Source organism: Oncorhynchus kisutch, linkage group LG4 (genome assembly GCF_002021735.2).
Source record: "Oncorhynchus kisutch isolate 150728-3 linkage group LG4, Okis_V2, whole genome shotgun sequence".
NCBI classification, from domain to species: domain Eukaryota; kingdom Metazoa; phylum Chordata; class Actinopteri; order Salmoniformes; family Salmonidae; genus Oncorhynchus; species Oncorhynchus kisutch.
The window spans coordinates 79,127,129-79,153,016 of NC_034177.2; the positions used below are offsets into that span (position 1 = coordinate 79,127,129).

The 25,888-nt window shown below is 42.8% G+C and overlaps 1 protein-coding gene across 2 annotated transcripts; it reads right to left on the reverse strand.

Annotated features, from left to right (window-relative positions):
• Positions 1-331: 331 nt before the first annotated feature.
• On the reverse strand, positions 332-25,615 carry nphp1 (nephronophthisis 1). 2 transcript variants are annotated; one of them, XM_020471144.2, is made up of 20 exons: positions 25,385-25,615; positions 25,193-25,257; positions 25,009-25,072; positions 24,712-24,842; positions 24,180-24,432; positions 23,992-24,093; positions 23,822-23,895; positions 23,562-23,598; positions 23,363-23,447; positions 21,864-21,958; positions 14,128-14,256; positions 13,860-13,934; positions 13,615-13,725; positions 13,343-13,425; positions 12,802-12,878; positions 12,554-12,656; positions 12,344-12,456; positions 1,416-1,489; positions 1,197-1,241; positions 332-943 (listed from the first exon to the last, which is right to left on the reverse strand). In XM_020471144.2, the coding sequence occupies exons 1-20, from the start codon at positions 25,448-25,450 to the stop codon at positions 698-700; spliced, it is 2,028 nt and encodes a 675-aa protein (XP_020326733.2). In that variant the 5' UTR covers positions 25,451-25,615; the 3' UTR covers positions 332-697. The 2 variants fall into 2 exon arrangements, with proteins under 2 accessions (XP_020326733.2, XP_031679592.1); XM_031823732.1 differs by lacking the exons at positions 332-943; positions 1,197-1,241; positions 1,416-1,489 and adding an exon at positions 10,016-11,033 and having other exon boundaries at positions 25,385-25,585.
• Between the last annotated feature and the right edge of the window lie 273 nt (positions 25,616-25,888).

Here is a 25,888-nt window from a genome sequence, read left to right on the forward strand (position 1 = left end):
CTAGTTTGTCTGTTTCTGTGTTTGGCCTGATATGGTACTCAATCAGAGGCAGGTGTTAGTCATTGTCTGATTGGGAACCATATTTAGGTAGCCTGTTTGGTGTTGGGTTTTGTGGGTGATTGTTCCTGTCTCTGTGTTTGTTGCACCAGATAGGGCTCTTTCGGTTTTTCACGTCTAATGTTTTGTAGATTGTTTGTATTTTCATCTTTCATTGAAGATGTTTATGAATAACCACGCTGCATTTTGGTCCTCCTCTTTCACCGGAAGAAAACCATAACACCTGGTACTTTCTGGGACTGTATTTTAAACATCTGAGTAAAAAATAAAGGATGACGACCAATGTCATCTATTATAGTTTATTATAAATATAGAAAAATACTAAACTAAATAGTGACATATAACTAAGCAATAATGCCAGAGGGGATGTGGTATATGGCCAATATGATGTTCTTAAGCAAGGAGCAACGTGGAGAGCCTGTATAAAGCCCTTAGCCGTGGTATATTGGCCATACACCACAACCCCCCCCCCCCCGAGGTGCCTTATTGCTATTATAAACTGGTTACCAACAGTTCTGTCATACCCATGGTAACCGCTCTGATATACCACTGCTGTCAGCCAATCAGCATTCAGGGCTCGAACCACCCAGTTTATAATTTTGAATAAATAACTCTGGAAACAGACAGATTTATGCAGTTGCTATTGGGCCATGCAGAGGAGGTCATAGGTGAGCTGTGAGATGTCAAAGGCTTGGTGGCGAGGGGGGCTGTCCGGGGTGTGTGTGTGGAATGGTTCTAGGGAACTGTTGAAGATGACTCGTGCCCGCTGGTTCTCCACCATCTCATCAGCCCAGCGAGGAGGGGGCAAGTCAGCCGAGTATAGGAGAGGATAGATGTTGTCCATGTATACCCTCACAAACTTCTTCTTCAGCAGAGGTAGGTCCCTCTGAAAAAACCCCACACACACACGTAAATCCACCATCACACAAAACACACCCACAGAACAAGCCAGTTCAGCAGTGCCACAAAAAAATAGCTTCACAATTCCTCAACCACCAGAAAAATACATAAGGGCCGGTTTCGTGCACACTAAAAAGCACTTTAAAATGGAGAATCTCAATCAAAAATACTTCCTGTCTAGGATTAGGCTTCATCTGTGTCTGAATGTTCAGAAAGTTCTGCTCTAAGGATTTGCTTACCTTTTCAGATCTCTTCATATTGCTCTCAGCCTCCAACCAAGACTTCTGAACAGAAAAACTATTCAGTCAGGGGGATGATGCAACATTATAGTAAATACACTGTAGCTAGCCAATAAGTCTGTAAAAGAGCCCACTGATTCCTGAAAATAGGGTCTGAATTGCATTGGGTTATCAGGGGGTGGTGAGATGAGCTAGCCTCGATCCGGCAACGGAATTTACCCTCAGGGCATCCAGCAGGTCCGATTGGTCCATGATCTCTGGGAAGGTGGCCAGCAGAGGACTACAGATCAGATCTGTTGGGGAGTGACATCGGCCCGAGAGAATTCCTCATTAGTGACAAACAGCTACTGCAACACATACTGTACTACCGTAGGAAAAGCAGTCTGGTCTTCTCTGTATCTGATCATCAGCACAGGTGAAACAGGGGCAACACCAATCTGACAAGATTACCTTCCTGGGCCCGGTTCCCCAAAAGCATCTTAAGGCTAAATTCATTGTTAGAACCTTCATAGGAGCATTGTTAAATCTCTTATCTGTTTCCCAAAACCATCGTTACTAAAGTTGCTTGTCATTTATCAACTGCCTCAGACCACTCGCAGAACAGCTAAGTGTCACTATATACACTGCTCTCAAGTGGCGCAGAAGTCTAAGGCACGACATCGCAGTGCTAGAGGCGTCACTACAGACCCTGGTTTGATCTCGGACTGTATCACAACCGGCCGTGATCGGGAGTCCCATTGGGTAGCGCACAATTGGCCCAGCGTCCTCCGGGTTAGGGGAGGGTTTTGCCGGAGTAGGCCGTCATTGTAAGTAAGAATTTGTTCTTAACTGACTTGCCTAGTTAAATAAAGGTTAATTCAAATGTAATTCAAAATACACAGAATATCTGAGTTAAACATACACTGAATGTATAAAACATTAGGAACACTTTCCTAATATTGAGTTACACCCCCTTTAGCCCACAGAACAGCCTCAAGTCTTCGAGCATGTACTCTACAAGGTGTCCAAATCATTCGATGGGGATGCTGACCTATGTTGACTTCAATGCTTCCCACAGTTGTGTCAAGTTAGCTGGATACCCTTTGGGAGGTGACCATTCTTGAAACACACGGGAAACTGTTGAATGTGAAAACCCGTTACAGTTCTTGACACACTCAAACCGGTTCGCCTGGCGCCTACCATACCCCGTTCAAAGGCACATCAATCTTTTGTCTTGCCCATTCACCCTCTGAATTACACACATACACAATCCATGTCTCAATTGTCTCAAGGCTTAGAAATCATTCTTTAACCAGTCTCCTCCCCTTCATCTACACTGATTGGCTCCACCCAGTACCCTTCCTTGAACCTAGTCACTGTCACTAGCCGGCTACCACCCGGTTACTCATCCCTGCACCTTCGAGGCTGCTGCCCTCCTGTGTACATAGACGTGGAATAACTGGTCACTTTAATAATGTTTCCATACTGTTTTACTCTTTTCATATGTATGTACTGTATTCTAGTCAATGCACAATTGGCCCAGCGTCGTCCGGATTTGGTCGTCAGTGTAAATAAGAATTTGTTCTTAACTGACTTGCCTAGTTAAATAAAGGTTAAATAAAATTGTGTGTTTAACAGGTGACATCAATAAGGGATCTTAACTTTCACCTGGATTCACCTGGTCAGTCTGTCATGGAAAGAGTTCTTAATGTTTTGTACACAACGTAGAATCAAGATGTTTATTTTTAAATGTTTTATTTCACCTTTATTTAACCATGTAGGCTAGTTGAGAACACCTTTATTTAACCATGTAGGCTAGTTGAGAACACCTTTATTTAACCATGTAGGCTAGTTGAGAACACCTTTATTTAACCATGTAGGCTAGTTGAGAACAAGGTCTTATTTACAACTGCGACCTGGCCAAGATAAAGCAAAGCAGTGTGAAACAAACAACACAGAGTTACACATGGAATAAACAAGTGTACAGTCAATAACACAATAGAAAAAAATTAAGTCTATATACAGTGTGTGCAAATAGCATGAGGAGGTATGGCAATAAATAGGCCTAACCTATTTAAATAAATAGTGAAGTAATTACAATTTAGAAAATTAACACTGGAGTGATAAATGTGCAGATGATGATGTGCAAGTAGAAATACTGGTGTGCAGAAGAGCAGAAAAGTAAATAAAAACAATATGGGGATGAGGTAGGTAGATTGGATGGGCTATGTACAGCTGCAGCGATCGGTTAGTTGCTCAGATAGCTGATGTTTAAAGTTAGTGAGGGAAATATAAGTCTCCAGCTTCAGCGATTTTTGCAACTCGTTCCAGTCATCGGCAGCAGAGAACTGGAAAGAAAGGCGGCCAAAGTAGGTATTGGCTTTGGGGATGACCAGTGAAATATACCTGCTGGAGCGCGTGCTACGGGTGGGTGTTGTTATAGTGACCAGTGAGCTAAGATAAGGCGGACCTTAACCTAGCAAAGACTTGGCCTGGAGCCAGTGGGTCTGGCGACGAATATGTAACGAGGACTAGCCGACGAGAGCATACAAGTCGCAGTGGTGGGTGGTGTATGGGGCTTTGGTGACAAAACGGATGGCACTGTGATAGACTGCATCCAATATGCAGAGTAGAGTGTTGGAGGCTATTTTGTAGATGACATCGCCGAAGTTGAGGATCGGTAGGATAGTCAGTTTTACGAGGGTATGTTTGGCGGCGTGAGTGAAGGAGGCTTTGTTGTGAAATAGGAAGCCGATTCTAGATTTAATTTTGGATTGGAGATGCTTAATGTGAGCCTGGAAGGAGAGTTTACATTCTAGCCAGACAACGTAGGTATTTGTAGTTGTCCACATATTCTAAGTCGGAACCATCCAGAGTAGTGATGCTAGTCGGGCGGGCAGGTGCGGGCAGCGAACGGTTGAAAAGCATGCATTTAGTTTTAATAGCGTTTAAGAGCAGTTGGAGGCCACGGAAGGAGTGTTGTATGGCATTGAAGCTCGTTTGGAGGTTTGTTAACACAGTGTCCAGATGTATACAGAATGGTGTCGTCTGCATAGAGGTGGATCGGGGAATCAGCAAGAGCGACATCGCTGATATATACAGAGAAAACAGTCAGCCGGAGAATTGATCCCTGTGGCACCCCCATAGAGACGGTCAGAGGTCCGGACAACAGGCCCTCTGATTTGACACACTGAACTCTGTCTGAGAAGTAGTTGGTGAACCAGGCGAGGCAGTCAGCAACACCTCAGCAACACTCAAGGTACTAAACGATATCGTAACCGCCATCGATAAAAGACAGTACTGTGCACTTACAGGAAGTCAGTTGCACTCCCAGGCAAAATTGGTTGCACTCACGGGCAAAGTGAGTTGCACTTCTGAAAATTGTCCCCCAAACTGAGTGTCTAAAAGAGGTATAAAAGGAGGAGAGATCAGTGCCTAGGCATGATCCTCAACATATATGATTTGGATACCATAGAGAATCATCAGGCAAGGTAAATTACTTTATACTATACTCTGTTTGTATTGACTACTTCGTCATTAAGGCACGAGCCTTAATTGTATGGTACTCTGGAAACTCACACAAGAAGCGAACGACGTTGAGTAGGAGAGAACTTTACACCTCAACTGACCGAGGTGTATAGAACTCTTGAGATCAACAAGTTCCATCTTTTGAGTACCAGAGACAATAGCAGTTTGACACGATTGAAAACGCCCAGAAATAAGTAAGCCTTGTAGTAGCCAAGGGTCGAAAAAAGGAAATCAATATCTAAACAGTAGGCAGTAAAAAGTGTAACCATAGGAAATTCGAACTAAATAAGAAATAATAGTATTATAAACAGCGGAGGCTGACAAAATATTACTACTCTTATAATGACCAGTTTCGGGAAGGACCAAGGGACTGAGCATTTAAGGTAATTTAACAATTTTTGCTATTTAGTCAATATTGTTAGAAGTGTTAATATTTGCAATAATTAGCTGGCATTGGTATAAAGTGTATTAAGGATTGATTGAGCACTATTGTTGTATTAAGGAGAACTGTATGACCATTGAAGTGTGATAACGTGTATAAGACAAAAAACAGAGTGATTTAATAAAAGCTAGAAACTTTGACAACTAGGCCAGATTAACGATCTGGAGAGCAAACGCCTTTCACTGAACAGGAAGTGACACTGGTTATAGGTTAAGGCTATAGCACTGAAGAATACTTGATTGTGTGGACAATAAAAAGTATATCAGGGATTAGAAGTTACATCCCACAAATAACAATACTAGTTTCCAAGTGAACTAGCTGACGAGCATAATAATCAATAAGAGATTATTAGGTATTGATATATAAATAAATCAAAAGGACAGGTGGTTAAAGGAGATCTTAGTATAAACTTGAGTAGCTAGAAGGAATATAATACTCTAAGAGCCCAGAATAGACTCATAAAGGGAGTGACAACATGAACGAAGGAACAAACCCAACTCACATGAAGGGCCATTACGAATAAATAAGAGGGGTTGGTAGGGCCGCACGGCTAGGCCCTTGTTACTCCGAAGTGACTAAAATCCTAAAGTACTCTGTCTAGCCAGAGGACGGGATAGAGGCTTTTGCTGCAGGCGACGGGCAAAAATCAGTACCGTGACAGAGCTCTTATTCTCCATGGACTTTACAGTGTCCCAAAACTTTTTGGAGTTAGAGATACAGGATGCACATTTCTGTTTGAAAAAGCTAGCCTTTGCTTTCCTGACTAACTGCGTGTTTTGGTTCCTGACTTCCCTGAAAAGTTGCATATAGCGGGGACTATTCGATGCTATTGCAGTCTGCCACAGGATGTTTTTGTGCTGGTTGAGGGCAGTCAGGTCTGGTGTGAACCAAGGGCTATATCTCTTCTTAGTTCAACATTTTTTGAAAGGGGCATGCTTATTTAATATGGTGAGGAAAAGACTTTTAAAGAACGACCTGGCATCCTCGACTGACGGGATGAGGTCAATATCCTTCCAGGATACCCGGGCCAGGTCGATTAGAAAGGCCTGCTCGCAGAAGTGTTTTAGGGAGCGTTTGACAGTGATGAGGGGTGGTCGTTTGACCGCGGACCCATAGCAGATGCAGGCAATGAGGCAGTGATCGCTGAGATCCTGATTGAAAACAGCAGAGGTGTATTTGGAGGGCAAGTTAGTCAGGATAATATCTATGAGGGTGCCCATGTTTACGGATTTAGGGTTGTACCTGGTGGGTTGCTTGATAATTTGTGTGAGATTTGAGGGCATTTAGCTTAGATTGTAGGACTGCCGGGGTGTTAAGCATATTCCAGTTTAAGTCACCTAACAGAACGAAATCTGAAGATAGATGGGGTGCAATCAATTAACATATGGTGTCCAGGGCACAGCTGGGAGCTGAGGGTGGTCTACAACAGGCGGCAACAGTGAGAGACTGTCTGTCTGTCTGTGACCTTTACAATTGCTACAAACAATTGAAGGATAAAAATCTAGCTTGAAGCATCTTCGAATGAAAACCAATAGATGACTTGCATAAAAAGATAAATAGGCTACAGTGCCTACAGAAAGTATCCTAAATTAGTTCAGGAGTAAAAATGTGCTTAAGAAATCGCAAAATAAGTTGCATGGTAGCAAATAGAATTAAGAACTACTCTTTACATAAAATGATCTGTAACGTCCCTCAATCAAGTAGTGAATTTCAAGCACAGATTCAACCACAAAGAACAGGGAGTTTTTCAATGCCTTGCAAAGAAGGGCACCAATTGGTAGATGTAAAATTTTAAAAAGCAGACAGTGAAAATCCCTTTGAGCATGGTGAAGTTATAAATAAGGCCTTTGGATGATGTATCAATACACCCAGTCGCTACAAAGATACAGGCGTCTTTCCTAACTCAGTTGCCGGAGAGAAAGGAAATTGCTTAGGGATTTCACCATGAGGCCCATGGTGATTTTAAAAGAGTTAGAGTTGAATGGTTGTGATATGACAAAACTGAGGATGGATCAACATTGTAGTTACTCCACAAAACTAACCTAAATGACAGAGTGAAAAGAAGGAAGCCTGTACAGAATTAAAATACTCAAAAATATGTATTACTTAAGTAATACTGCAAAAACAATGTAGCAAAGAATGTACATTTTTGTCCGGAATACAAAGTGTTATGCTTGGTGCAAATCCAACACGTCACTGAGACCACTACAATGGAGTTGGCTGTATTATGTTATGGGCATTTTTGTCATCGGCAGGAACTAGGGAGTTTTTTATAAAAAGAAACCGAATAAAGCTATAAGCACAGGCTAAATCTGAACAGAAAACCTGATTCATTCTGATTTCCAACAGACACTTAGAGACAAATTCACCTTTCAGCAGGACAATAACCTAAAACACAAGGCCAAATATACACTGGAGTTGCTTACCAAGACCATATTGAATGTTCCTGAGTGACCTAGTTAGTTTTGACTTGAAAATCTATGGCAAGACTTGAAAATGGCTGTCTAGCAAGGATCAACAATTAACATGACAGAGCGTAAAAATATATATTTTTATAATAATTGCCAAATATTGTACAATCCAGGTGTGGAAAGCTCTTAGAAAATTACCCACAAAGACTCAAATAAAATTGTATTGATCACATGCGCCAAATAGAACAGGTGTAGACTTTACACCGGTTCTATTCGGCAACAATGCAGAGTTAAAAAGTAAGACAAATATTTGCTGAATAAAAAAAACATAGTAACACAATAAAAACAATAAGGCTATATACAAGGAGTACCGGTACAGAGTCAATGTGCAGGGGTACGAGGTAGTTGAGGTAGTTGAGGTAATTGAGGGAATTCAGTGCATTTGGAAAGCATTCAGACCCCTTGACTTATTCCACATTGTTATGATTTTATTATTTTTTATAATTATGAACATGGCATATTGGATGACTGTCATTCATAATCCATTCACCCAGCTCAATGTAACATCGATAGAATAGATTTAGGCTACTACATGATACTTACATTTTCCCTGTACCCATCATGAGGTTGCCAATGAATGAAAGTTCATTGAACTTGGTAGCCAATGAATGAAAGTTTACACCGGTTCATGGTAGCCAATGAATGAAAGTTTACAAAGTAGGTGCACATTAGTCCAACAGTTACAAATGAGAGTTTCTATTGAACAAATTCAGGTATGTTTATCCCCGTTTTGTTCGCTTCCGTTTAAGAAACGTTTTCAACAGAATTGGCGCAATGAATACACTCCTGATTACATGCAAACACAGTTAACTTTCATAGCAGCCACATACAAACAGCTTGTTGTATATATAATTCCTTCTTGCATCTATCTACGTGCTCTCCTCCTCTCACCTTTTCCATTCGCGTGTGGACTTCAGTGTACAACACATCAGCTGTCTGTGACCAGGCAAAAAAACATTTCCAAGCCAAACCTTCATATCATAACTGCTACACACAGCCTACATCGGTGTCAGGTCATAGTCAACATAGCTACTAGAACTAACGTAGGAGTCCTAGTAAACAGAAGTACTAGGACTCCTCTGGTAATTTGGCCTATCCACAAGTACAGGGGGTACTTGAGAAGACGCATGAGATCATAGGCTTACTGGTCAAATGCACATGAGGGGGTACTTCAGGAGTACTCCGGGCAGAGCAAAATTCGGTTGATGGTACAATAACCAAAAAGGTTGGGAACCACTGCAGTATTGTACAGTCAGCAGCAAGCACTTTAGCAGTTATACCGGTGGGTCCCGGTGGCAATAAATTAATAAAACAAAATCTTACCTTACTTGGAAGAGTTCCAGTGTTGGATAGCCAGCTATCTAATATAGCATCCCTCTCTGTCTGAGCCGGGTGTTTGGGTTGGCCAAACTAGCTTGCAGCATTCGATGCTAGCTAAGTAAGTGAAAAAAAATATATACCGTGAAATATAGCTGGCTCTCTCTCGTTCCCTCTCTTGATGGCAGGGAGCGATGTACTGGGCCGTACGCACTACCCTCTGTAGCGTCTTGTGTTCGTATGCAGAGCAGTTGCTATACGAAGAGGTGATGGACCATGATAGGGCCTTAGTGATGTGGACACCAAGGAACTTGAATCTCCCAACCCGCTTCACTACATCCCTGTCGATGTGAATGGGGGCGTGTTCAGCCCTCAGTTTCCTATAGTCCACGATAAGCTCCTTAGTCTTGCTCACGTTGAGGGAGAGGTTGTTGTCCTCGCACCACACTGCCAGGTCTCTGACCTCCTCCCTATAGGCTGTCTCATCATTGTTGGTGATCAGGCCTACTACCATCATGTCGTTGGCAAACTTAATGATGGTGTTGGAATCGTGCTTGGCCACACAGTCATGGGTGAACAGGGAGTACAGGAGGAGACTGAGCACGCACCCCTGAAGGGGCCCTGTGTTGAGGGTCAGCGTGGCGGAGGTGTTGTTGCCTACACTCACCACCCGGGGTTTGCCCGTCAGGAAGTCCAAGATCCAGCTGCAGAAGGAAGTGTTCAGTCCCAGGGTCCTTAGCTAAGTGAAGAGCTTGGAGGGCACTACGGTGTTGAATGCAGAGCTGTAGTCAATGAACAGCATTCTCAAATAGGTGTTCCATTTGTCCAGGTGGGAAAGGGCAGTGTGGACTTCAATAGAGATTGCGCCATCTGTGGATCTGTTGGGGCGGTATGAGAATTGGAGTGGGTCCAGGGTGTCTAGGATGATGGTGTTGATGTGAGCCATGACCAGCCTTTCAAAGCATTTAATAGCTACAGATGTGAGTGCTATGGGGCGGTAGTCTTGGGCACAGGGACTATGGTGGTTTGCTTGAAACATGTAGGTATTATAGCCTGGGTCAGGGAAACATGTAGGTATTACAGACTCACAGCTGTAATCACCGCCAAAGGTGCTTCTTTATTCTTTATTTCTTTATTGACTCAGGGGTGTAAATACTCATGTAAAGGAGATATTAAATGTTCAATAAATTAAATGTTCTAAAAGCATGTTTTCACTTTGTCATTATGGGGTAGTGTGTAGATGGGTGAGAAAAAAATACTATTTAATTCATTTTGAATTTAGGCTGCAACAACAAAATGTGGAATAAGTCAAGGGGTATGAATACTTTCTGCAGGCACAGTATATATAGTAATCATATTAAAATCAATTTTGCTCAATCAATTGACTTCTATTTTTCCAATAGGCCACATACAGTCATCTTTTCCTCAATATATTTCAGAATGTGTAAAAATGTGCGCAATGATGTACAATCTGTGATTTAGTGCATCATTATTGGGTAAGCATTAGAATAAGCCCTCTCAATATTTGCAGCCATATAGGTGGTAATATTTCGGGTCGGGTGAAAACGGGGTGTGGTGGGATTATTTAAGATACTCTTTGAAGAGGTAGGGTTTTAGATGTTTTCGGGAGATGGGTAGACTCTGCTGTCCTAGCTTCAGGGAGAAGCTGGTTCCACTATTGGGGTGCCATGACAGAAAAGATGGGCCTAAGCGGAAGCTTCCCTCCCGTAGGAGTAGGAAGGCCAAGAGGCCAGAGGTGCCCGAATGGAGTGCTCGGGTTGGGGTGCAGGGTTTGATCATAACCTGAAGGTAGGGAGGGGCTCTGTAGGCAAGTACCATGGTCTTGTATTGGATGTGAGCCTTGACTGGAAGCCAGTGGAGTGTGCAGAGGAGCGGGGTGACATGGGAGAAATTGGGAAGGTTGAACACCAGGCGTGCTGTGGTGTTCTGGATAAGCTGGAGGGGTTTGATGTAGAGCATGAACGAGTCACTGCTTTGATGTTTGCAGAAAACGACAAGGTACTTCGCACTCTGGGAGGGGACACCGTGGAGTTGTCAACCCTGATGGAGAGGTATGAGCGGGCAGGACCGAGCCGGAGACTAGAGTTGAAGAGGCAGAACCAGGAGACAGAAGGATTTAACAGAAGGGAGAGATTATAGGATAGAAGAGGAGTGAGTAGTGGGAGAGAGAGAGTGAAGATTGTGACGGCACATGACCATCTGGGTAGGGGCTGAGTGGCTAGGGTTGGAGGAGAGGGAGACAGAAAAGTAAACAAAGTAGTGATCAGAGACCTGGAGGGGGGTTGCAGTGAGATTAGTAGGCGTGCAGCCTCTAGTAAAGACGAGGTCAAGTGTGTTGCCTGCCTTGTGAGTTGGAGGGGATTGGGAAAGGGTGAGGTCAAGTGTGTTGCCTGCCTTGTGAGTTGGAGGGGACTGGGAAGGGTGAGGTCAAGTGTGTTGCCTGCCTTGTGAGTTGGAGGGGATTGGGAAGGGTGAGGTCAAGAGTATTGCCTGCCTTGTGAGTTGGAGGGGATTGGGAAGGGTGAGGTCAAGTGTGTTGCCTGCCTTGTGAGTTGGAGGGGATTGGGAAGGGTGAGGTCAAGAGTATTGCCTGCCTTGTGAGTTGGAGGGGATTGGGAAGGGTGAGGTCAAGTGTGTTGCCTGCCTTGTGAGTTGGAGGGGACTGGGAAGGGTGAGGTCAAAAGAGGCAAGGAGGGGAAAGAAAGTTGGAAAGAAATTAAATGAAGGCAGACGTCAGGAGGTTGAAGTCGCCAAGCACAAAGAGCGGTGAACCATTGTCAGGAAATGAGTTCATCAAGGTGTAAAGCTCATTGAGGAACTCTTGAAAAGCACCTGGTGGGTGATAGATGACAACAATGTTAAGCTTGAGTGTACGAGTGACAGTGACAGCATGGAATTCAATTGAGGACAGGTGAGTGAGGGAGGGGACAAAAATCTCCAATTAGGAGAAATGAGTAGCCCTGTGCCAACACCACAACAACCAGATGCTCTCGGGCTATGAGAGAACACATAGTCAGATGAAGAGCTGATCTCTAGGTGCTGATCCATCATCAGTATGAATGGAGAAAGCTGATCTGAGAGTAGCGCTGCCTTTCTTTCGATCCTATCAGTATCAACACGTGCTCCAACATTCTCTCTGAGTGCTGTTTTGGAAAATATGTGACATCTTCGGCCATTATAGGAACGACACATCGTTAAAAACACTCGTAAGCCTAAGTTTGATCGCTATTGGGAAACCGGACTCTGTTCTACGTGGAAGACTCAATCATGTACACTAAGTATTTGACCTGATCAATGGTGGTGATGCTGTATCCAACATTTCATATACAGTCCACCCATTATCCCTATCCATGGGTATGTGTGTGTGTGTGTGTGCGTGCGTGTGTTACCTGCATTCTGCATGGTTGCCCTGTCCATAAGCAGAATATCTGCCAGTAGTTGTCTGTGCAGAACCAGCAGGTGTATACTGGAGAGACTGCCCACTAGAGTGTCTGGAAGAGCACTGACAAAGCAGGGAGAGGAGTTAGCTATCTACAGGAACATCAAAACTACTATGTGACAAGAGGTGCTGTAGCTTCGATTCCAAAATCCACACTCACCTCAGCTGTGACCTTGTACGAACGTTTGGCGATTTCAGTTTGAGGAAGAGTTTAGGGAGTTTCCTGGACAACATCATCTGCTGGAACATGCCTGTTCCTGTGGCTGAGGCCAGAAAGAGATCACAGGGACGATGAGAACCTCAGAAACTCCAATTCTCAACATAACATTAGTAATAATGACCTCTTTTAATTCAATAGAAATGTATTTATTAACATGTAATTAACATGCACTTTTTGCATGCTCATACCTCCTCTTGTTAAAGATGGATCTACCTCTACGTCCTTTTCATACGGTGTGCCTCCATGCACAAGCAATTCATAGGTCCTACAGAGAGATACAGACAAATGCAGACAGACAGACACAGGCATGACATTCACTCCCAGATTATGAAATCTATTCTGACATACTGTATGTGTTGATGACGACACTGGGCTGCGAGTCATTTTTGGCTTCAGAACAGGTCTGTTAGGGAGAAATGAGACGGAACGACATCGGCCCGAGAGAATTCCTCATCAGTGACAAACAGCTACTGCAACACATACTGTACTGTACTACTGTGGGAAAAGCAGTCTGGTTCTCCTCTGTATCTGATCATCAGAACAGGTGAAACAGGGGCAACACCAATCTGACTAGATGAGCTTCGTGTTCTACGACACCCTCATGTACATTACAGTAGGTAACCTGATCAATGAAATCAGATTTTGATATCTCTTAGGGCATCTGTGTTGATGGCGACATCGAGCTGCGAGTCTTTGTGGCGCTGGGCCAGCAAAGGAGCAGTACAGTACCTGTGTGGGACAGGTGCTCCGTTGGTGTCAAAGAGCTTCAGGAAGGCCCAGCCACAGCTCAGGTCTCCTCTCTCACCTGTAGACTGGAGAGCAAGAGCTCAATGTAAAGAGCTCAATGTAAAGATGAGAATCATTTGAAGTACACCGTTGGAGAAATAACAGCTACCCCCTAGGGCATGGCTAGAGGGGTTAGTCTGCAGACATGGCTAGTGTATTGAAAGACAACGTAGACTTGAGTAGTCTTTCTCAGGAATGGTATAAGAAACGCTTACATTTCGGATGTATGTGACTCCAAGTTCAAATAATATTCCCAGCTCAGGAGCGTCCGAGTTGCACCTCAGAAAACAGTCCCCGTCCAAAAGGCTGGGTAGATTCCCAGTCATCTGCGAAACCAAACCAAACAAGCATTTAAACTAAACTTTTAGCTTTACAGAAATACATTCAGACTATACAGCATGGTACGCTCTGCTCCATTTCAATAGCTTGAGTGTTCAGTGATGTCTAAATGATGTAGTACCCGGGGAGAAAAGGACCAGGTCTTGACGTTGTTTGCATTGCAAGTGGCTCGGATGGTGTGGATGTTACTAAGAACCTAAAAAGAGTAGATGGTCATCAATGAAATTATTGACCCTCACTCACAACATTCACAACAGCCTCACTGACATTATATAAAAAGAGCTAGATATGTTGAAAGGAACAAATGTTGGGCAAGAGAAGAGTGTAGAAAGACACAATCCAGTCAAAAAGGCATCATGGGTGAGCACGACAGGGTAGAGGTATCCCACCTGAGTACCGTCGAAAGCACAGAGGCGGATGTGCCGACTGAGGACTTGAACTCCGACCCCTGGGGTGGGGATACTCTTGCAGCTCCACAGAGTCAGAGTGAGGGACGTCCTCGCTGTCCTCTGACGAACCTATGGGGACGAGAGGGTTCCTTCTTACTTCTAATACATGCACAATAGTCATGCCTACACCATCCTAATGAAGATAAAGCCTTGACTCACAATGGTTGAGTCAAACGAAACAGCACACACTACTAACAATTGTCACCAACACACACACAATAACTGACATGAGGGCTGTTACAGTGACCACATTACTGCCACACCGGCGGTCACGCATCATGATCGCAGTCAAATTCCATGTGACTGTTTAGTTGCGTACCTAGGCTTCTCCAAGCTCTGATGCTGCTGATGGTCGTTAGTAGTGATGGATTCTATTAAAATGTAACATGTTTCAAGTTAAACTGTAGTTAGTTTGTATCCTGTTTAGTGAATGATTACTGTGAGTATTAATGGAGTTTAGGCCATGAAACTGTGTGTATGCAAATGTATGAAAATTTGACCTAATCAGATAAGAGGAAATTGCCTAGGATCAGAGAGCAGGGTCAGGCCCAGGATGAAGATGGACGGGGTGTGATTCTGACATCTGGCTAAACAAAGAGAGGAGCATGGACATTCCACAGGGATTTTGATTTGGTTTGATAAGGTTTGTATCACAACTAAAGTGGCCAAATAACTTCTTAAAATGAAGGACAATCCGCTTCACAACCAGTGTAGAGCCTAACTGACATACATAGGCAACGCGTTTCAAGTTTGGTTCAAGTTACGATCACTTTTGAGATTAGTGTTTTCCCGCTAATTGATTGAATTTTGGAAAACCTGTGCTTATAGCCGAATGCCGTGTGTGCATTGCTGTGCTTATGTGAAGAAATTGCCTAATAGTTCATCAACATTTTAACCTCAATGTTCTGATCTGTTGCATCAGCCTCATTGCTTCTAAAATTGATGCGAGTAGTTGTATTAATTTGGGATCTATCACATCCCACAACTGTCTCATAGTACAGTACCTGTTACGCCTGCACCCGCTCTTCCCTCCTGGCGCACGAGGGCGCCAGGCTCCCCTGCATAATGCACTCCTGCCATCATCTATTACGCACACCTGCCATCCCTCGTCACGCGCTTCAGCGATATTGACTCACCTGGACTCACTCATCAGGAGGGCCTGTTGTCCGGACATCTGACAGTCTCTATGGGGGTGCCACAGGGATCAATTCTCGGGCCGACTGTTTTCTCTGTATATATCAGCGATGTCGCTCTTGCTGCGGGTGATTCCCTGATCCACCTCTATGCAGACGACACCATTCTGTGTACATCTGGCCCGTCTTTGGACACTGTGTTAACTAACCTCCAAAAGAGCTTCAATGCCATACAACACTCCTTCCGTGGCCTCCAACTGTTCTTAAACGCTAGCAAAACCAAATGCATGCTTTTCAACCGTTCGCTGCCCGCACCCGCCCGCCCGACTAGCATCACTACTCTGGACGGTTCCGAACTAGAATATGTGGACAACTACAAATACCTAGGTGTCTGGCTAGACTGTAAACTCTCCTTCCAGACTATCAAACATCTCCAATACAAATTCAAATCTAGAATTGGCTTTCTATTTCACAACAAAGCCTCCTTCACTCACGCTGCCAAACTTACCCCCGTAAAACTGACTATCCTACCAATCCTCAACTTCAACTACAAAATAGCTTCCAATACTCTCCCCAACAAATTGGATGCAGTCTATCATAGTGCCATCCGTTTTGTTACCAAAGTGCCTTATACCACCCACCACTGCAACCTGTATGTTCTAGTCGGCTAGTCCTCGCTACATATTCGTCGCCAGACCCACTGGCTCCAGGTCATCTACAAGTCTATGCTAGGTAAAGCTCCTCCTTATCTCAGCTCACTGGTCACGATAACAACACCCACCCGTAGCACACGCACCAGCAGGTATATCTCACTGGTCATCCCCAAAGCCAACACCTCCTTTGGCGGCCTTTCCTTCCAGTTCTCTGCTGCCAGTGACTGGAACGAATTGCAAAAATCGCTGAAACTGGAGACTTACATTTCCCTCACTAACTTTAAACATCAGCTACCTGAGCAGCTAACCGATCGCTGCAGCTGTACATAGTCCATCTGTAAATAGCCCACCCAATCTACCTACCTCATCCCCATATTGTTTTTATTTACTTTGCTGCTCTTTTGCACACCAGTATCACTACTTACACACCATCATCTGCTCATCTACTCGTGTTAATCTGCTAAATTGTAATTACTTTGCTACTATGGCCTATTTATTGCCTATTTATTTATACCTCCTCATGCAATTTAGACACACTGTATATATACTTTAAAAAAAATTATATTGTGTTATTGACTGTACGCTTGTTTATTCCATGTAACTGTGTTGTTGTTTCTGTCGCACTGCTTTGCTTCATCTTGGCCAGGTCGCAGTTGTAAATGAGAACTTGTTCTTAGCTAGCTTACCTGGTTAAATAAAGGTTAAATATGTTAATGTTTAATGTTTATTACCTCCCCTATATTTGTCAGTTCCCCAGCTCTGTTCCCCGCTGCTGCATTGATTGTAATTTGTCTGTATTACCCGTGTGCTGACGCTGTCCTGTCTCGTTCCCTATTAAATGATTGACTCCCCGTACTCGCTTCTCCTCTCCAGCGTCATCCCCTGACAGTACCAGTTAAAAGTTTGGACATCTACTCATTCCAGGGATTTTGTTTACTTTTACTATTTTCTACATTGTAGAATAAGGCAAGACATCAAAACTATGAAATAACAAGTATGGAATCATGTAGTAACCAAAAAAGTGTAAAACAAATCAAAATATATTTTATATTTGAGATTCTTCAAAGTAGCCAGCCTTTGCCTCGATGACAGCTTTGCACACTCTTGGTATTCTCTCAACCAGCTTCATGAGGTGGTCACCTGAAATGCATTTCAATTAACAGGTGTGCCTTGTTAGAAGTTAATTTGTGGAATTTCTTTCCTTCTTAAAGAGTTTGACACAATCAGTTGTAACAAGGTAGGGGTGGTATACAGAAGATAGCCCTATTTGGTAAAAGACCAAGTCCATATTATAGCAAGAACAGCTCAAATAAGCAAAGAGAAACGACAGTCCATCATTACATTAAGACATGAAGGTCAGTCAATCCAGAACTTTGAACATTTCTTCAAGTGCAGTCGCAAAAACCATCAAGCGCCATGATGAAACTGGCTCTCATGAGGACCGCTACAGGAAAGGAAGACCCAGAGCTCCAGGGGATACGTTCATTAGAGTTACAAGCATCAGAAATTGAGGGCTATTTGAGCAAGAAGGGGAGTGATGGAGTGTTACATCAGATGACCTGGCCTTCACCAACACCTGACCTCAACCCAAATGAGATGGTTTGGGATGAGTTGGACCGCAGAGTGAAGGAAAAGCAGCCAACAAGTGTCAGCATATGGATTTTTTAAGGGGCATTACAGCCACACAAGGGGAGCGCCACCGGGAAAGTGTTTGTCAAACTGTGAATGAGAGACTGATGAAGTTCTGATGTCTTCACTATTATTCTACAATGTAGAAAATAGTAAAAATAAAGAAAAACCCTTGAATGAGTAGGTGTGTCTAAACTTTTGACAGGTACTGCATGCGTCACGACTTCTACCGAAGTCGGTCCCTCTCCTTGTTCGGGCGGCGTTCGGAGGTCAACGTCACCGGCCTGCAAGCCATCGCCGATCCACTTTTCATTTTCCATTTGTTTTGTCTTTGTCTTACACACCTGGTTTCAATTCCCCAATTACTTGTTCATTATTTAACCCTCTGTTCCCCCATGTCTGTTTGTGAGTAATTGTTTGTATGTAGTACGGTCCGTTAATGTGGGCTCTCTTTTTGTATTGCATTTGTATATTTTGAGTAAAGTATGTTTATTTACTCATATCTGCTGTCCTGCGCCTGACTCCTCTACACCAGCTACACACAGACCTCATTACAGTATGTTAGAATATTTATTTATTGCACAGAAGGACAAGTTGACCAATAGAATAGGTAAACTTGTGTACTATGGGATAGTAAATTGACATAGGCTAGTGATTTTGCTGATCGTTAGGCCTACACATCTTATTGGCTGATGAATAGTAGACAAATGTGTGCAGTTCTTCTAACATCTTCAATATGTGCCTCGGAATTCGATTAGAAGGACGCACGCAATTGTGTCTGTCTTCACTTCCAGCCTACTTCTTAGCTATGAGAAAGACCCGATCACATGACGGGCATTGGCTAATAACAATTCAGATATGTCACGGCCCCTCCTCTGCAATGCAGGGGCGGTTCCTCCTGCAGGCAGAGGAGGGTCGTTAGTGATTGGAGTCACCTGGGCTCAGGGTATTTAAACTGCTGCTTCACTAATCACTCTCTCTCTCTCTGCTCCTCCAGGTATGATCCTGTTTTGTTTGTTCCTTTGTAGTTTTGCATAGTTTTCACTCAGTCATTCACACACACAGATTCACTTTACAAACACCTTACATTATGATACTTTCACACCTCATTCCTTTTTCTTTGTTTAAAGTTAATAGTTTTGGTTTACAATAAAGAACCTTTTTGATTGGCCTATACCTGTTGTTCGTGTCCCCTCATTTTTGCCACAGGCTATAAGCCGGCCTGTGACAGATATCTGAGACAGCCATGTGAGTGAGAGTTGCTTCGGAGCACGGCAGCTGGGAGAAGGGAATTATAAGTATTATATTCAGCCCAAGGGCATAACGGGCACTTTGGCCGCAAAAGGCATGGATTTTGGGGGGGTAATTACAGTCACACAAGGGGAACGCCACCAGGAAATTCGAGACATGGTGAGAATATTATCAAGTGCTTGTCAAACTGTGAATGAGAGACTGGTGAAGTGTGTGCAGCCTGCACAGGAAACAAATCAGCTTTTTTCAAATCATCATTAGAGTCGTATCATGCAGCCTTAGAATGTATAAAAAAAACATATATCCCAACGTTTGTAGAACAACTAAAGTTGTATAAATAACTCTAAATTAAGCATATAGGAGGACCTGTTTCTCTGTTAACCGCTTCACACAGAATGTGCGTACCTCCTTGGAAATCGTTTGGAGAAAATATCCTTTCTATTTTATTCAGCTATGTTCAATTGTATTGTTCATACTATAAAATAATATAAAATAATGCCATGGAATACTGAGCAAATCTTCTTTGCTAAATGAACTAGTGTAGCCCACAGTCATATGACAGTCTTATTAGGGCTTAACATAAGGACAACTCAGAGTACGCTATTCTGTTCTTCTGAAATAGTCTAAAGAAACATGATATGAAGAAAATAGTCTAAAATAAATAACGGATTTACTGTGATGTGTAGGTTATATTAAATGGATTTCTTAGACTTTTTCAAATGTAGATGTTCCAAATGTCTGCATCAGTGGCTTGTAGGCTGTGTGGAAGCCAGGAGATGCTAAACATGTTAATGTTAATTAACGGTCAAATACCTTGAGACCGGACGTTAATTTGTTTGACAATGACCGGCTGACAAAATGTCATGACTGCCACACCTGTTGTGGTGGGAGTATCTAGAATTGACAATTGATATATGCCATTGGATGAGGTAATGTTTTGGTACTACAGTGGGGCAAAAAAGTATTTAGTCAGCCACCAATTGTGCAAGCTCTACCACTTAAAAAGATGAGAGGCCTGTAATTTTCATCATAGGTACACTTCAACTATGACAGACAAAATGAGAAAAAAAATCCTGAAAATCACATTGTAGGATTTTTTATGAATTTATTTGCAAATTACGGTGGAAAATAAGTATTTGGTCACCTACAAACAAGCAAGATTTCTGGCTCTCACAGACCTGTAACTTCTTCTTTAAGAGGCTCCTCTGTCCTCCACTCGTTACCTGTATTAATGGCACCTGTTTGAACTTGTTATCAGTATAAAAGACACCTGTCCACAACCTCAAACAGTCACACTCCAAACTCCACTATGGCCAAGACCAAAGAGCTGTCAAAGGACACCAGAAACAAAATTGTAGACCTGCACCAGGCTGGGAAGACTGAATCTGCAATAGGTAAGCAGCTTGGTTTGAAGAAATCAACTGTGGGAGCAATTATTAGGAAATGGAAGACGTACAAGACCACTGATAATCTCCCTCGATCTGGGGCTCCACGCAAGATCTCACCCCGTAGGGTCAAAATGATCACAAGAACGGTGAGCAAAAATCCCAGAACCACACGGGGGGACCTAGTGAATGACCTACAGAGAGCTGGGACAAAAGTAACAAAGCCTACCATCAGTAACACACTACGCCGCCAGGGACTCAAATCCTGCAGTGCCAGACGTGTCCCCCTGCTTAAGCCAGTACATGTCCAGGCCCGTCTGAAGTTTGCTAGAGAGCATTTGGATGATCCAGAAGAAGATTGGGAGAATGTCGAATGGTCAGATGAAAACAAAATATTACTTTTTGGTAAAAACTCAACTCATCGTGTTTGGAGGACAAAGAATGCTGAGTTGCATCCAAAGAACACCATACCTACTGTGAAGCATGGGGGTGGAAACATCATGCTTTGGGGCTGTTTTTCTGCTAAGGGACCAGGACGACTGATCCGTGTAAAGGAAAGAATGAATGGGGCCATGTATCGTGAGATTTTGAGTGAAAACCTCCTTCCATCAGCAAGGGCATTGAAGATTAAACGTGGCTGGGTCTTTCAGCATGACAATGATCCCAAACACACCACCCGGGCAACGAAGGAGTGGCTTCGTAAGAAGCATTTCAAGTTCCTGGAGTGGCCTAGCCAGTCTCCAGATCTCAACCCCATAGAAAATCTTTGGAGGGAGTTGAAAGTCTGTGTTGCCCAGCAACAGCCCCAAAACATCACTGCTCTAGAGGAGATCTGCATGGAGGAATGGGCCAAAATACCAACAACAGTGTATGAAAACCTTGTGAAGACTTACAGAAAACGTTTGACCTCTGCCATTGCCAACAAAGGGTATATAACAAAGTATTGAGATAAACTTTTGTTATTGACCAAATACTTATTTTCCACCATAATTTGCAAATAAATTCATTAAAAATCCTACAATGTGATTTTCTGGATTTTTTTTCTATAATTTTGTCTGTCATAGTTGAAGTACCTATGATGAAAATTACAGGCCTCTCTCATCTTTTTAAGTGGGAGAACTTTCACAATTGGTGGCTGACTAAATACTTTTTTGCCCCACTATATGTTGTACCAAGAACGAGAAGTAGAACCTCGTCTAAGAGGGCAAACTGAACTATAATTTATTGCTAATGCTGTCTGGCTATGGGATACTCCTCTTTCAAGTAAATCTTCCTTCGTGTAATGTTCCTAAGATCTGTTATTCGTCATGTGAGTTGAGATGGGTGTGTCTTGGCTATAAATTATACTAAGAACTGTTTTGTAAGCACTCTCAGAGAATTCATTTATAGACCCTGAATTGATCTGAGAGTCACAGGGCTATGGTAAAGCTCATAAATAATTAAAGATGGGACTTTATAATATACTCTGACTTGTGTGTGGTTTGGTCTCTCATGATTTGGTAATACAGGAAATTTCCACGACACACCCCCAACATACATCAAGCTAAAGGAGGTCCTATTTGTGTGATGTGACCTTTGCAAGTTGGCCATAACTGCTTTAATGTCATCTCAGTATAAATCCTTACTTTTCCAGTGTCTGGGTCCCGGAAGAGGTCTTTGAAGGACAGTTTGGATTGGCTCAACTCTGGCTGGATGTAGTGACTTGCTCTGTAGGTAATCCCTGTAAAACACACAGGCCACAGGCCCTTATGAAAACATTACAAGCAAATTCTAGGTCTTATGAGCGGAAACTTCAACATTGTGCAACTTCCGGCGTGCATTTACAGTGAACACTGAGGCTGTACACTTACTGTTTTAGACAGTAGCCAATAGGCTATTTTGGATATTTCAGCATAATGTACTGTAGGCCTGCCAACAAAGCCAACAAAAAAATAGACAAAATCCCATAACATTTTCACGTTGAAATAGCTTTTGATTTCTATGATATAGCCTACAGTAGCCTATATTTGGTGTTCAATGCAGGCCTACATTGCATGAGACTGCATGAGACTAATGTCAAAAAGTTGACATTAATGAATGATTATTTACTTGGTCTGTAACACCATGGGCTAAATAGGTGACTGTAAATTGCATTGTATTGTATGATTCAAGAAACCACTTTACAAAATAAAATAATTCTTACTACCATACAGATAATTAGACAATGTAGGCTACCCCTCTGCCTATTGGCTTATTTGCATATTCAAGCCTGTCTCAAAATACAACACTGCCCCTTTAATTAAGACATAAGCTTTTTACCTGACTGGATTTTCAAATTCAGCTTGAAATGTAGCCTACAGGTTGTGTTCTCTTGTAGGAAGCCGTAACTCCCCATTGCTGACCTATACTTATTTCTAACGGGGCTAATGACTCGCTAACTAGCAAAGAATATCAACTAATGTTCACTGCGCTCTGATCTGAAAAGCAAATTCCCTCGCTGGTGATTGAAAGACCGCCAATAGAATTCTACTCCTTTGCACTCTGGCTCTGCCTACCACAAAATCAGACTCAATCTTACAAAGTTGTTTTGGTTTGTTGCATTGAAAAGGGGCAGAAAAAACTATCTATATAGTGCAAATGAACAGGGTGAAGTTTAATCTCTTGCGTCTCTGCGCTGCCTGGCATTTCTTCTACACGGCAGTCCTGGAGGAAGTGCACGGCCGCTGACGCACGCAGCTTGGAGGGAACATTGGATGTCACCCTGTCCACTAGCTATTCCTTTGTTTGACTGTACAAACCATCCAACTATTGAAGAATTATGCAGAGCATGAAAAGCATACAGCCTCTGGGGTGACCGACATGGCAGAAAATGTCTATGTCTTTGTGTGCATGCATACCTGCTGTGACATATTAGCGGTGTGTGTGTGTGTAGCACAGAGGGTTAGGGTAAATGTGAAATGTGACGCAGGTGTTCTTTATCGATGACATCCAATCTGGCCCACAGTACACAAGCTGATGATACGTGATTAAATATTATTCGGGAGAACTATCTACACACATTTTTTGTTGATCAGGTGAGTCTTTCTGTTCCCGGCAGAATGTCATGCCTCTGTGAGACAAGGCTGATCTAAGCTCAGAGACTTACCCTCATCTAGTAGTTTAGAGAGGGTGGATGACCTGAACCCAGCAGGGATGGCACCCATGGCTGACAGAACATCAGTAGCATCAATCTGAAAAGAATTTCACACAGGAATAGACACACACAAATGCACATGTGCATACACACAAGTAGTAGATGATGTTTTAGAATCTAGTTGAACTGGTCCACCACTAGCTCCTCTTACCTCAGTGATGGCTCTCATCACACAGTCCCAGTTTGAGCTGTCAATGTGAGAAGATATTCACTGTCACAGTCATTGGGAACACTAGAATATCATCATCACTGTAAATGTATGTGTTATCAATTACAGAACAACAACAACAACAAAGTTGATTGTCTAGCAGTCAGAAAGATTCATAATAATTATGTTCCAAGGAGTCCAAGTAGCCTTCGAGCGACGCATTTGTGAACATTGCCATCTAGTGGTTATGAAGACAACCTCACCTCTGCTTCCTTTTGGACTCAAGCTCCTCATCCTCTGACGCTTCCTCATCATCCTCCTCCTGGTCTGAATATCTCTGAAACATACAAACACAAAATACATAAAACCATATGTTTTTGATGTAATTAGAATGACAGCAATCAACATCAAAGAATTGTTCAACTGATGGTACCTTCAAGTAGGTTTTGGGGACTAGTCCCTTACTGCCCTTGGAGTCCTGAGCAAGCCACCAGCCATCCTCATTTTTACTGAGAATCGCCAGGACCTCACCCATCTGAAAAGGTAAGCACATTACATTATGACAAACAGTCAGGATATAATCTTTGTATGCTAGTGAATTTGTCTGAGCAGTATTTTGACCTGAATGGTAAGATCTCCTTCCTGCTCTCCTTTAAAGGCACTGATGACCATGTACGTGGCAGTGCCTGACTCTGGAATTTGTTCCATGGTCTTTGTGACTACATCTTCCTCATCATCATCTTCTTCCTCATCTTCTACACTCTCCTCTTCACTCTCCTCTTCCTCACTGTCTTCTTCACTGTCTTCCTCACTGTCTTCCTCACTGTCTTCCTCACTGTCTTCCTCCTCTTCATCTTCCTGGGCTTGGGATGACCTGGGGAAAAAATGGGCAGATGGTCTTTCTCTTTGGACACTGGCAGTTTCAAGAACTTGTCTTAATTGAACACATAGCTACTCGGTAGATAACAACCTCAATACACTAGCAGAAGCCAGGCAAGTATGTTTTGAACAAAGGGCCTACAACTCACCCTATGAGGCCTGGGAGACAGAAACCATCATCACAAGTCATGGATCAGAATGTAGACAATATTACACAATCACAAGGACTATAGTATTGAATGTGTTAATTAAGAAATATTGCTATGGTCCTCACCCTCCCTCACGTTTCTGAGGCGGAGAGAGCTCCTGGACTAGGACCAGCAGCTTCTCCTCAAACCCCCGCAGACGTCTTTCCTCCTCCATCTTTCTCTGTTCGTAATTCCCCACTGGGGCTGGCTCATCAGCCTTTAGTGCGGAGCAGATGAAAAATGTGTAGCTAAGTATAGTTGCTAGCTAAAACAACAAAAGTATGGAGCAGCATTTGAAAGACCAAACAACGATGAAAATGAATGGGGGGGAAGAATGTAGCTAGCTAGCTAGCTTAATAAATGCTGTATATACATAACGTTACCTTGGTTAACTTCTTGAGCTTCCTGGTTGTCTCCTCCACTAAGTTTTGTAGATGTATGCATCGGCTGGAAGAAAAGGCAACGTTTTAAGTTAGCTAGTTATAATATCCACGAGTTAGTAGCTAGCTAGCTATAACTAATGTTTAGCAGATTTGAATACGTGAAGGGTGTAGCTACGTTAGCTACCTCTGATATGCCTCTGTGCGCCCTGACCCATCCGACAGCCGTGCATCTTTTATCAGACTGTCAACCTATGGAAAGTAAAACACATGTACCACATATATGATGGATCGTAACCTAGGATGACTGCAACCAAGCAAAGCAGGTAAACTACCATGCATTGCACTCGAGTTAGCTAGCTAACGCTAGCTGGCTCACCTGTCTTTTGATATCATCCGTCTCTCTTTGCACTGTTTGAAGAGGCCCTTGTCTTTTTGGTGGCATAGCTAGCTATATATATATATATATATATATATATATATATATATATATATTATATATTTTTAATTCTAATTACGATATTATACAAAACCAAATTAAGCCGCTAGCAACTGCAAGTTCACACTCATCAGACGCTTTTAGATGTCGCTAAGCAACGACTTCCGTTCCACCACATATTTCTAAATAAAGGTACGATAGGCACTGTAACTGATTTCAAAATAAAAGTATGCACTAGAACTGAAAGACAATTATGGAATACAACAACGTTGAGTAGCGTGTAGCAGTGGCTTGTATTCATGGACGCCAAGGGAAGCCAAGTTTCCCTAAAATATTTGACCAATAATAAAATAAGAATTATAAAATCCTTTATCTTTCGACTATTCCCTGTATATAGCTCCACATTAGTCTCGTACTGGTAGACTACTCCCTGTATATAGCTCC

What these genes read in the sequence shown, in the direction of transcription:
- nphp1 (XM_020471144.2), bottom strand. Translation starts at nt 25,450, where the DNA reads ATGCCACCAAAAAGACAAGGGCCTCTTCAAACAGTGCAAAGAGAGACG. An exon ending in CGCACAGAGGCATATCAGAG is followed by an intron (nt 25,073 to 25,192) that starts GTAGCTAACGTA and finishes CTTTTCTTCCAG; the next exon opens with CCGATGCATACATCTACAAA. An exon ending in TCCCCAAAACCTACTTGAAG is followed by an intron (nt 23,896 to 23,991) that starts GTACCATCAGTT and finishes TGTATGTTTCAG; the next exon opens with AGATATTCAGACCAGGAGGA.